Source organism: Pangasianodon hypophthalmus, chromosome 5, assembly GCF_027358585.1.
Source record: "Pangasianodon hypophthalmus isolate fPanHyp1 chromosome 5, fPanHyp1.pri, whole genome shotgun sequence".
In the NCBI taxonomy this organism is placed as follows: domain Eukaryota; kingdom Metazoa; phylum Chordata; class Actinopteri; order Siluriformes; family Pangasiidae; genus Pangasianodon; species Pangasianodon hypophthalmus.
In genome coordinates, this window is record NC_069714.1 from 21,885,122 (window position 1) to 21,898,435 (window position 13,314).

General features: G+C 41.6%; 1 protein-coding gene across 1 annotated transcript; it reads right to left on the reverse strand.

Moving 5' to 3' along the window:
- Window positions 1–8,466: 8,466 nt before the first annotated feature.
- LOC113526131 (sterol 26-hydroxylase, mitochondrial-like) lies at window positions 8,467–13,302 on the reverse strand. Its single transcript, XM_026912941.3, has 9 exons — window positions 12,908–13,302; window positions 12,469–12,659; window positions 11,152–11,351; window positions 10,803–11,000; window positions 10,479–10,642; window positions 10,205–10,371; window positions 9,860–9,941; window positions 9,570–9,770; window positions 8,467–8,934 (listed from the first exon to the last, which is right to left on the reverse strand). Exons 1-9 carry the CDS (start codon window positions 13,166–13,168, stop codon window positions 8,806–8,808), a joined length of 1,593 nt encoding a protein of 530 aa, XP_026768742.3. The 5' UTR covers window positions 13,169–13,302; the 3' UTR covers window positions 8,467–8,805.
- Between the last annotated feature and the right edge of the window lie 12 nt (window positions 13,303–13,314).

Genomic DNA, 13,314 nt, shown 5'->3' on the forward strand with positions numbered 1-13,314 from the left:
TTGTGCTTTTGACCTAGTAGCAATGCGTGAGCTTGAAGTATGTGTACCACACACTAGAACTACGCATCTGTCGAACGCCAGGTTACTAACATTTCAGAACATTTTATTTTCATTACAGAATGTGACTATATACAGGTGCACCAATTTTCAATTTCAATTCAATTAATTTGTATAGCGCTTTTAAGAATGAACATTGTCGCAAAGCAGCTTTACAGAAAAATATAAATTAAGGATATAAATTTTTAATTACACTTTTACATTCTACATTTATAATTTTATCCCTAATGAGCAAGCCAGGAGCAACGATGGCAAGGAAAAACTTGGTCTGCCTCCAGGTAAAATATATCTGTTATGTCAAATGGGTGAGTGTCCATGCCATTTATTTGTATAATGTATGTATTTTTCAACTTGTCTGAAATTGGATATTGAATTGGTAATGATTGGACTGAAAGCTAGCATACATTGTTTAATTCCCAACCCTGAAAATATAATATCTTTTTATCTTTATTTCCCCACTAAACTTTCTTCCATGTCTCTCCAAGGCACCTTGGAATGCAGATCCATCCATATTTTGATGCATTTTAGTTGAAAAGCCCTATAATGTAATTCATTAGGAAGTGCCAGACCTCCATTGCTTTTTGTATGCTGCAGTGTCCTGTACTTCAGTATAGGTTGTTTCCCATTCTACACAAATTTACATATCAGAAAGATAAGCTTTAACCACAAATTATTTGGGGGGAGGGATGTAGATCTATCATTGAGCTAAGAAAGTTAATCTGGGGTAGTACATTCATTTTAACACTTGCTACCCTGGTTTGTAGTGACATAGTCCACGTCTGAAAGTCCCGTTCAACATTTGTCAATATTTCAGAGTAATTGTTTTTTGCAATTGAGTGTAGCGAGGTCTGAACAACAATACCCAAATACGTGATGGTAGTCTGTACTAGGAGATCAAGCTGGCTTCTTTTTCGTGGAGAAGAATTCATCATTCGGCATACAGCTCAAATATTCACTACAATCAGTCTCAGAATTGAATATAATCTGATTCAGATTTAGGAGGGAGATAAGTGGAATGGGTTCCAATGGCTCATCACTGGCATCCTATGAGACATGCTAGGAAAATCTGTATTAACTTACATAGATGACAATTTGATCTACTCTCCCTCCCTCGAAACTCATGTCCACCATGTTCACCAAGTTGTAGAGCACCTACTGCAAAACCAACTGTTTGTTAAAGGAGAAAAATGCGAATTCGAAAGATGCAAGATTTCCTTCCTGGGATATATAATCAGCCCGGAAGGGGTAACAATGGACGAAGCTAAGGTGTTTGCCATCACTGAATGGACACACCCAAAGCTGTAGGATCTACAAAGATTTCTTGGTTTTGTGAACTTTTATAGATGTTTTATAGAGGTTACAGCTTGATAGCCCATACATTAACATTGCTCCTGAAGAAGGGGCTAAATGGCTGGCATGGAACAACACAGCTGAGGAGGCCCTCAACAAGCTCAAGACTCCATTGACCTGATCCTCAAGCATCCTGACCCATTTCAACCTTTCATAGTGAAGATGGATGCCTCTGAGACAGGCGTAGGAGCATTCCTCTCCCAGGGGCTTGAAGCCAAGCCCAAACTCCACCCAAACTCCACCAACATCGAGGAGAAAATCGTGACATTGGAGGAACCCGTGTTCACGTCTACCATCGTCAGACACTAATAAAGTACAGAAATCATGCAACATGCAATCATGCAACCGCCGTTCTGTGCGGTAAGGCTCGCGGTGGTGGCTTGTGTGTTTACATCAACATGGAGTGGTGCAAGAACTCGGTGCTCATTTCTAGTTACTGCTCATCGCTGTTGGAGTTTGTGAGTTTGTTAGATGCAGACCATTTTATTTACCATGGGAATTCACCACTCTTTGAACTGTATGGGGCTATTAGTGAGCTGCAGAATTCACACCCTGACAGACTGTTTTATTGTTGCCGGAGATTTCAACCATGCAAATCTCAAGTCAGTGTTCCCTAAATTCCATCAGCATGTGGACTTTGCAACGAGCAGGGAGAATGCACTGGATCTTTTTTACACAAACATCCCTGGCCTGTGCAAGCAGAGCCCCGCAATTCCAGCATACAGACCACTTGTAAGATGCTCCAAACCAGTTCTGAAGTAGGTGAAAACCTGGCTAGCAGGAGCTATCTCTGCTCTTCATGACTGTTTTGAGCACATTGATTGGCACATGTTCAGGGAAGCTGCACCCGACAGTGACTTCATCAACTTGGAGGAATACACAGCATCAGTGACCAGCTACATCAGCAAGTGCATTGATGATGTCACTGTCTCCATGATCATTTTACTCCTACTCATATTACTCCTAACCTATAAAGCATTAAACGGTCTCGCTCCGCAGTATTTAAGCGATATGTTAGTACCTTACGTTCCGCCGCGCCTACTTCGCTCTAAGGATGCAGGCTGTCTATCAGTACCACGTATTGCCAAAACCACGGCAGGGGGCAGAGCTTTCTCTTACCAAGCCCCAAAATTATGGAATAGCCTCCCAGTTAATGTACGTGAAGCAGACACGGTCTCAGTGTTTAAGTCGAGGTTGAAGACTTATTTATTTAACCTAGCATTTAGTGACTAGTGTTTTAGACAAAGGAGTAGATCTGGGGGACTCGTGGATGTTGAGTTTTATCTCCACACGGTGACTGTGAGTGTACCTAACCACTTTCCTTCTCTTTCTGCCGAGCTACACTCCTGAGCTGCCGGTGATCCAGACCCCCCTACGCTCTGGACCAGATGAGCATCACTCCTGAGCTGCTGGTAATCCAGACCTCCCCCCCCTTCACTCTGGACCTGTCCACCGGCAATGCTTCATACACCAACACACATTGCACACACACACACGCACACTACAGTGTAAACCCATATGAGGATGGGTTCTCTGTTGAGTCTGCTTCCTCTCAAGGTTTCTTCCTATCACCATCTCAGGGAGTTTTTCCTTGCCACCGTCGCCCTGCTTGCTCATCAGAGACGTCACACACACACAATTCACTTTACTTTTGTTTGTGTAAAGCTGCTTTGAGACAATGACCTTTGTAAAAAAGTGCTATACAAATAAAAATGAATTGAATTGAATTGAATTGAATCACCACATACTCCAACCAGAAGCCGTGGATGACTGCAGAGGTGTGTGTGCTGCTGAGGACCTGAGACTCCGCCAAACTGCGAGAGCCAAACTGTCCCGGGCCATCAGAGAGGCAAAGTATGCACACGCCCAGAGGATCTACAGCCACTTCAAGGACAGTGGTGACACCCGGCACATATGGCAGGGCATTAAGGCTATTACCAACTACAGGACAACATCACCTGCCCGTGACAGTGATGCCTGCCTTCCAGATGTGCTGAACAGTTTGAGGTGCAGAATGACGTGACGGCAAGGAAGACCACCCCTCCTCCCAATGACCAGGTGCTGTGTCTAACCATGGCTGATGTGAGGAAAATTCTACACAGAGTTAAACCATGAACGGCTGCTGGACCAGACAACATTCCTGGCAGAGTGCTCAGAGGATGTGCAGACCAGCTGGCGGATGTTTTCACTGACATCTTCAACACCTCCCTGAGCAGCACCGTCATTCCAATGTGCTTCAAGGCCACGACCATCGTCTACATGCCGAAAAGGTCTTTAGTGTCCTGCCTCAATGACTACCGCCCCGTTGCACTTACACCCATCATCATGAAGTGCTTCGAGAGGCTCGTCATGACGCACATCAAGACCCTGCTGCCCCCTCACTGGACCCCGTGCAATTCGTGTATCATCCCAACTGCTCAACAGATGATGCCATCACCACCACCCTCCATCTGGCCCACACGCACCTGGACAAAAAGGACACGTATGTTCGAATGCTGTTCATAGACTTCAGTTCAGCATTCAACACAATCATTCCTCAGCACCTGACTGGAAAGCTAAACCTGCTGGGCCTGAACACCTCCCTCTGCAACTGGATGCTGAACTTCCTGACTTTGAAGACCTCAGTCAGTCCGGATCGGGAACAGCATCTCCAACACCACCACACTGAGCACTGGGGCCCCCCAGGGCTATGTGCTCAGTCCACTGCTGTTCACTCTGCTGACTAACGACTGTGTAGCAATGCACAGCTTGAACCACATCATCAAGTTAGCCGACGACACCTCTCAACATTGAGGTGATATTGCCGAGGACATCCTCTCAAACAGATCTGGATGGCAGAAAAGGAAAATCAGAGCACTGATTATGCATAAATTAGTGAGCTTGAAGATATCCATTGAAGGAAGAAGGTGGTAATTAGAACTTGACTGAGAGATCAGTAAAGGAAGCGAAAAGTCCATCAATGTATAAATCCACAAGTCTAGTGATACCTTTATTATATGGGACACTGTGAATTTAAATTAAATTCACCTAAATAAGACGATTTGCCAAAATGTGGTTGAAATTGACCCTATATCCACACTGTAGATCTAACAACAGGGTGTGTCTTTTGAGACAGAGAGTTAAATTAGTGGTAACAAGGGATAAAATTTACAAGGAATAAAACTGCACCAGTTTAACTGTGGAGATAGTACTATTTTGTGCACATTGGAAGCCTAATAATAATACATAAAGGGGTTCTCCATCCCCAAACCAAAGGATATTATTCAATTTTCAACACAGCAGAAAAAAACCCTTTGTTACACTGAAAAAATGGAATATGTAATTGGTCAGATTTAAGAGAATATATATTACATATAGTTTACATAAAAATATTAAGTTTCTCAAAATGTGATTTCATTGCTTATACTAAATTTAATTTAAACAAGATTCTAATTGCTACACTGAATTATGTAGACTGAGCATGATCAATTCATGTAGTATTAATGTAAACCAATTACGTTAAATTGTAAACCAATTATGTGAAATCTTGCAAGGAGGTTGGCACTGATGGGAACTAGAGCTATAGTATTAGGTTAACGTGACTAACGTGCGGTAGAACAGTGCAGAGGTGACATGGCTATTGCAGAACATAAGTGGCCTGGATTTGATCCTCAGTTAAGGTGAGAACACTGATTTAAATTTTATTCATTTTATTCTTTGTAAATACAAGATCAGTTCATGTTGGATGTATGAAAACAAACTGTGTTAATGTATCTCATTTTAATCACATGGAACCAATGTACGCATTTGAATTTAGTAAATTCACTTACTTTTTTGCAGTGTAGGAATACTGGAAGGCTTTGGAATAGGTACAAAAATCTAGGTAAGATGGTCATTTTAAAGCAATTTGTTCTGCCAGATCTTCTTCTTCTTCTTCTTTTGGCTTTTCCCTTCAGGGGTCGCCACAGCGAATCATCACTCTCCACCTATCCCTATCTTCTGCATCCTCAACACTTGCACCCACTAGCTTCACATCCTCATTTATTACCTCCATATACCTCCTCTTTGGCCTTCATCTTTGCCTCCTGCCTGGCAGCTCCATGTCCAACATTCTCCTACCAATATACTCACTCTCCCTCCTCTGAACATGTCCAAACCATCTTAATCTGGCCTCCCTAACTTTGTCCCCCAAACGTCCAACATGAGCTGTCCCTCTGATGTACTCGTTCCTAATCCTGTCCAACCTTGTCACTCCCAAAGAGAACCTCAACATCTTCAGCTCTGCTACCTCTAGCTCTGACTCCTGTCAGCATGGCCGGTCTCACCACTGTCTTGTACACCTTCCCCTTGATTCCCGCTGATATTTTTCTATCACAGAGAACTCCCGACACCTTTCTCCACCCATTGCAACCTGCCTGCACTCGCTTCTTTACCTCTTTCCCACACTCTCCATTACTCTGGACTGTTGACCCCAAGTACTTAAACTAAGTACTTAAACTAAGTACTTTCCACTTCCCTCGTTTTCATTCACACACATGTACTCAGTCTTACTACGACTGAATTTCATTCCTCTTCTCTCCAGCACAAACCTCCACCTCTCCAGGTTTTCCTCCACCTGCTCCCTGCTCTCACTACAGATCACAATGTCATCCGCAAACATCATTGTGCAAGGAGACTCCTGTCTGACCTCCTCTGACAACTGGTCCATCACCATAGCAAACGGGAAGGGGCTCAGAGCTGATCCCTGATGCAGTCCCACCTCGACTTTAAACTCCTCTGTCTGACCTACAGCACACCTCACCACTGTCCTGCTTCTCTCATACATGTCCTGCACCACTCTGACATACTTCTCTACTACTCCTGACTTCCTCATACAGTACCACAGCTCTTCTCTTGGCACCCTGTCATACGCTTTCTCCCTCTGACCATCCCTATACTTCTCCATCAACATTCTCAGAGCAAAAATTGCATCTGTTGTGCCTTTTCTGGGCATGAAGCCATACTGCTGCTCACAAATTTCCAATTTCTTCCTTAACCTAACTACTCTTTCCCATAGCTTCATTGTATGGCTCATCAACTTTATCCCCCTATAGTTGCTGCAACTCTGCACGTCACCCTTATTCTTAAAGATCGGCACTAATACACTACTTATAGGAACCCTAAGTTAAAACCCTGTTAAACAATCTAGTTAAAAATTCCACTGCTGCCTCTCCTAGACACTTCCAGACCTCCACCGGGATGTCGTCAGGACCGACTGCCTTTCCACTTTTCATCCTCTTCAAAGCCTTCCTGACTTCATCCTTTCTAATCTTATCTACTTTCTGTTCCACAGAGGTCACCCCTTCTACTCTTTTTTCCCTCTCATTTTCTTCATTCATCAGCTCTTCAAAGTACTCCTTCCATCTCCTCTGTACACTCTCCTCACTTGTGAGCACCCTTCCTTCTCTGTCCTTAATAACTCTAACTTGCTGCACATCCTTCCCATCTCGATCCCTCTGCCTAGCTAACCTGTATAAGTCCTTCTGTCCTTTGCTAGTGTCTAACCTAGTGTACAACTCGTCATATGCCACCTGCTTGACCTCCCTTTTCACTCTGCGCTGTAACTCCTTGTATTCCTGTCTATTCTCTTCAGTCCTGTCCATGTCCCACTTCTTCTTGGCTAACCTCTTCCTCTGGATACTATCCTGAACTTCCTCATTCCTCCACCAAGTCTCCTTATCTTCTTTCCTCCTTCCAGATGACACACCCAGCACCTTTCTTCCTGTCACCCTGATCACTTCAGCTGTAGTTTCCCAGTCATCTGGCAGCACTACCTGTCCACCCAGAGCCTGCCTCAACTTCTGTCTAAAGTCCTCACAACATTCCTCCTTTTTTAGCTTCTACCACTTGGTTTTCTTCTCTATCTCTATCTTTGACCTCTTCTTCTTACAGACCATCAAAGTCATTCTACACACCACCATCCTATGCTGTCTGGCTACACTCTCTCCCCCTACCACTTTACAATCACTAATCTCTTTCAGATTGCCTCTTCTACATAGGATGTAGTCTATCTGTATGCTCCTACCTCCACCGTTGTAAGTCAATCTATGCTCCTCCCTCTTCTGAAAATAAGTGTTAACCACAGCCATGTCCATCCTCTTAGCAAAGTCCACTACCATCTGTCCTTCAAGGTTCCTTTCCTTAACTCCAAACTTGCCCATCACCTCCTCATCACCTGTGTTCCCCTCACCAACATGTCCATTAAAATCTGCTCCTATCACCACTCTCACCCGTGGGAAAACTCTCTATCACGTCATCAAATTCACTCCAGAATCTCTCTTTCTCCTCTAACTCCTCTAACAACCTACCTGTGGGGCATAACCACTAACAACATTCAACATCACCCCTTCAATCTCTAACTTCAGACTCATCACCCTGTCTGACACTCTCTCTCACACCTCCAGAACATTTCTCCCAAACTCCTCCTTCAGGACCACACCTACTCCATTTCTCTTACTATCCACACCATAATAAAACAGCTTGAATCCTGCTCCTATACTACAAGCCTTGCTACCCTTCCACCTGTTCTCCTGTATACACAGTATATCCACCTTCCTTCTCTCCATCATATCAGCAAATTTATCAACATAAAAGCAAATTTATTCTAGGGCTACAAAAAAACGCTGCATTTTAGCACTTTGTGCAAACTTCCCTTTCTCAATATAACAGTCTTCTATAATACTTGATGAGTTTGGAGAACACAGAACAAGGAATCTGAGATGTTTCCTGAATACACAGTCTCTCCTCTTCAGATCTCTCCATAGTTTCTCAGTGGGGTTTAAAATTGGCTTTACACAGGTTAGGTTAGAGACCTTGTATAGCCATGACAAATGTTTGATTCTGTGGTCTTTTATGCATTCCTGTATAGATTTGAATGAATGATTTGGATCATTCCCTTGCTGGAAAATCCAAGCATAGCTCAGTCATAGCTTCTTGGCATTTTCATTTAAAATCTCCCAGCACTTCATGGAGTCCATGATCCTGTGTATCTTAACAAGATTCCCAGGGCTTTTAATAATGAAGCAGACTGTAAACTGGATCTCTGGTAAGGTGGAGTTACATTGAACTTTATTATATTACTTCTCATAAGGTGCAATAGAAAAAAATCATACATACATACACACAACAATCAGATTACAGAGTGTACTTACAGAAAGATTGGTAGAATGACTGAGTTCGAATTAATTACAGGTAGCAGAAAAGTCTCTGTGCATTTGGCTATTCATCTGCCTATGACAGGATCATGGTACTACATTGCGCTACCATGGCACTGTGCACATGTATCTCTTTGGAGAAAGGGGATTTAGAAAGAGTTTTTATGGAGGCTGTATGGATTTCTTTGGTGGCTTACTTTGATGGACTTTAAAGCTCAGAGCAGCTTTAAGTGGTTACATGTTTCCGCTCCAGAAAATGAAAATTGACTGTTCTGTCTGCCACAAGCACAGTACGACTGAGAGCTTTGACCTCTCCCACATTGGGATCCAGCTTGACTTCAAACAGCTTTATTATCTAGATAAACACATTAAAGTGCAACATTTAAACGCTTCAGATAAAATATCAAAACATAAAAAATATACATGCGTATACAGTGGACGTGAAAACTCTACACACCCCTGTTAAAACTGCATGTTTTTGTGATGTAAAAAATATAACCAAGATAAATTATGTCAGATATTTTTCCACCTTTAATGTGATATAACAACCAACAAAATTCAAGTGAAAACAGATAGACATGTTTTAGGAATAAAAAAGAAGAAATAACTTTTGTGTGCACACCCCTTAAATAAATTTTCTGAAACACCTTCTGCTTGTAACACAGCACTCGGTCTTTTTGCGTAAGTGTCTACCAACTTAGCATATCTTGATTTGGAAATTTTATTCCACTCTTCCTTGCAGAAATGCTCCAGATCTATTAAATTGCAAGGGGGTCTGTGCACAGCCCTCTTAAACTCATTCCACAGGTTTTCACAGGTTTGTGCCAGAATAGATTGGGATTTGGAACTGTCTACGATTCCCTCTATGACTAGAGCCCATTTTTCACAGGAGTGTGTAGACTCTGTCACATCCATTGTAACTGCTGAATAACTGCTAAATAGATAGATAACATTCTTTATATGATCCAGTAATGTCCTCTGGTTTCTTACCCTTGCCAGACCCAAGTGCATCTCCAGTTCAGCAATACGTTTACCAACGCACCCTCTCACTCCAAACCCAAATGGAATGGATCCAAATGGGCTAGGTCGCTCTCTCCCATCCCGTAACCAACGTTCAGGCTTGAAGACTCTTGGTTCAGGAAATATTGTCTCATCATGAGTGATTGCATACTGATTCATTGTAAACATGGTCTGTTCAGAAGAGTGCTTGATTAGTTAAACAGTGAATTATAGAGGATGATACATTTTAGAAATAAAATAGTTGGGGGAAAAAACAGTACCTTCTTAGGGAAGAAGTGTCCTCCAATAATCACGTCATTTTCTGATAAAAGTCGTGTGTTAATGGGAACAACTGGGTACATTCTAAATATAATCATAAAATAGTCTTAATATAATGGATAAAATAATCAATTTATATAGAATAGGTAACAGACAAAGGACACATTTACTTTAATGCCAAATATCCATAATGCCCAGGATGCGACATAAATACACCTCTGCATTGCACTTGTCTTTAGTGAAATAGAGTGAAAAAGGCCTTAACTAGGCACATACAAAGCAGGTATATGCTATATGGTACATAAATACAATGTGCTTGTACTTATAATTTATTTTCTTCTATCCACCTTAGAGTCTCTTTGATGACAGCCTTGAGGTAGGGCATGCTGTTTATGTCCTCAGCTGTTGGAATTTTGTCCCCCTTGATGATGCTGTTAACTTCCTGATACAGTGTGTCCTGTGCCTTTGGATCTTGTGACAGCAGGTACAAGGCCCACATCATAGTGTTGGATGTCTTAAGAGACAGGACATTTATTTAGTTTTATTCTTCATTATACTTCTTATCACTACAGGTTATCTACTAATTAGTAAAGTTATATAGTAGTCTACTGTTATCCTTACTGTGTCCACTCCTCCCAGGAGCAGCTCAGTAACGCTCCCGTAAACATCCTTTTTGCTCATGTTGGTGCTGGAAAGCAAGTAGCTGAGATACTGTCCTGAAACATCCTGACCTGCATCCAGGTGCATCTGAATTTCCTCCATCTTCCTGTCAATTAGCTTGCAGCCTAGTCAAAGTCATGCAGATATTTTTCAATTTAAATAAATGCACAGAAGAGGTAAAAGACTATTTCTAGATAAAAAAGAAATCATACATATGTACTAGAGAAAAGGGACAGGAAGAGAGAGGAGAAACTAATTGTTACAGCAGTGTCTTCATCATCTCACCGAATCTGAAGATTCCATCCCAACTACTTATGTAACGCCGCCAGAATGGCAAATAATTACGAGTCCACTTGGGTAACAGAATCATAGTCATAGTATAAGTGAACATCTGGGCAATGGAGTTGATGAAGTTTTGAGTCTCTGCTGGAATCTCATTCTCAAGACAGCCAATACGAGTCTCAAACAGTATGCTGGAGATTCCTGAATAAGGAAGGAAACAAGGCATATGTCACATCTTACATTTGTATCATCACAGACAATATAAAACCCATAATTATATGAGCAATCTATATATAATCCAGCTATAGACGTAATTGTTGGGCAGTAATAATTAAGACCTGACAGGTCATACCTTCTAGAGAGAAACGGTACAGCTCATTGGACATGTTGGGTACCAGGTCTCCAGTGGAGCTCATCGTGCGTAGATGGCATATCCGTTTGATAAAATCTGTGACCACTTCATTAACTACATTGTCATACTTCACAGAGTCCTTCGGATGCAGCATACGCTTGTTCAGCACAGATCGGAGTTTGTACCATTTCTCTCCTTCTCTAGTGGGGAAAAAAAAACGCAACATATTTCACAGAATTTTCCACAACTGAAAATTGTTGGTAGAAACTAGGAGAAGTGTGTATGACTGATTTAGGGAGCTAGACAGGGGCTGTGGAACACACCTAAGATGTGGTTCATTAAGAAGAGATCAAGACTATGCCTTACTCCTTGCAGTGTAAACTCTGAAAGGTTTCTCTTTCTAGAGGGTGAATTTTGCAGTCATTGTAAGTGTACTTATGGGTAGTGGTAGCTCAGTGTTTAAAATGTTGGATCATTGATCAGAAGCTTGTGAGTTCAAATATTAGTAATGCTAAGCTGCCATTGCTGGGCACTTGAGCAAGGCCATTAACCCTTAACTGCTCAGTTGTGTTTACTTCAATGTCATTTTTTTTATATGAAGCATCCTAGTTGTCACACAATTGCTTACATTTATGTATAGAAGTATACTAGATAACAGATGTGCTAGGCAAAGAAAAAAAATTCAAGATCACTTAGTCTAATTTACAAATGAAAATATGTGCAGTTAAATGCTATTGTGTGGATCTGTATAATATAAATGCATGTATGTTTTGTTTTTTACGGATTTTGCTTTAAGCTGTAATCTATTAAAACAGCAGAGAATATAACAATTTATATTTTAAACAATTTTTAGCATTTAATTAGTATCGCAAGTGCGTCTCTAAATCAGTACTCCTCAATACAAGTTGTCTCGTTTGGCCAAGTACTGGCATTTGTACATAACATTCTGCATAAAAGAGCAGAAAACGTCCCTAATACAAATATATAAAACAAACTGGAAATATACTATTATATTATTATAATCCAAATCTACAATTTCTTCTTTCGAGTTGTCAGTGAATGTGCCAGAAGTTTTACGAGTCACTGAGAGTCAATTCAAAGAGCCGACTCATTTGCGAACAACACATCACTAGTAAACAATGTGACGTCATTTCCTGAGGTCACAACGCGGAACGGGCGGACGCTCACTGCTGGGAAAATCCGATGCTAAGCTGGGCCTGTTGCAGCCCGTCTAAAGTAAGCCTTAAAATGAAATAAAACAGCAAAAACGTACAACAAAACACTCATGCACACATAAAGAAACACAGTGTGGCTTACTCAGTGGCAGGACCATAGCCCAAACCATTCATATCTCGGTATTCAGTCCAGAGAGTCATGTCTCCTCTGCTAGGGAATTTGTCATCTTTCCTCATCAACTCCTCCAGCAGCTCCACACTATTCAGTGCAATTGAATGAAAGTTGCCACTTTTTACTTTAAACATGGGGCCATAAAGCTGCTTTTCATACAACTAGAGAAATTACAAAAAGAAAAAAAAAAGCATTAGGCTTTTGTGAAGGTCATTAGATCTTCAGCATGAGAGACATGTCAAACAATCACCAGATGGACTTCTTTCAATTTTGTTTTCATTCTTCAAATCTTAACCATTCACAAACAGTACCAAATATCAAGATGACTACCAGCACAGCAAATAAATTGAAGTGAAATATAAGTGAAATGCCCCCCTGTGCACATCCTATATCACTTAGCACACTGTACCTGCAGCTCATGCATGCGATTGTGGTACCCTTTAAAGATCATCCAGTACAGTATTGTGGGAAGAGTGATCTCAGGGAGGTCAGCCTCAGTTCTGATGTTCCCAGGAGGGACAGAAGCTGGAGCATTTCCACCTGCACTTCTCTTTAAATCCAGATTGGCTGTGGTGGACCTAAGGAGGACCCGAAAAGCCGTTGCCTCAGCTGAACGCAGAGCTAGACGTCCTGCCATTAGTAGATTAGGACCTGAATATCTAAACATCATATTATCTAAACTTATTTCACTTGTTTCAAAGTGTTTCACTTTGCAGCAAGAAGGAGGAAGGACAACACTCTGAATTGTTAACTCTTCGCTTAACAGAATGCACACTGCTATAACAACACTGGCTTAAGAGCACTCTTGAACTTTGA

Bases quoted from the DNA above. Each gene is read 5' to 3' on its own strand.
- LOC113526131 (XM_026912941.3), bottom strand. From the start codon at position 13,168: ATGATGTTTAGATATTCAGGTCCTAATCTACTAATGGCAGGACGTCTA. The intron at 10,372-10,478 runs GTAAGGATAACA...CTGTCTCTTAAG, and splicing joins TCCTGGGAGGAGTGGACACA to ACATCCAACACTATGATGTG. The intron at 9,942-10,204 runs GTGGATAGAAGA...GATTATATTTAG, and splicing joins GTCATCAAAGAGACTCTAAG to AATGTACCCAGTTGTTCCCA.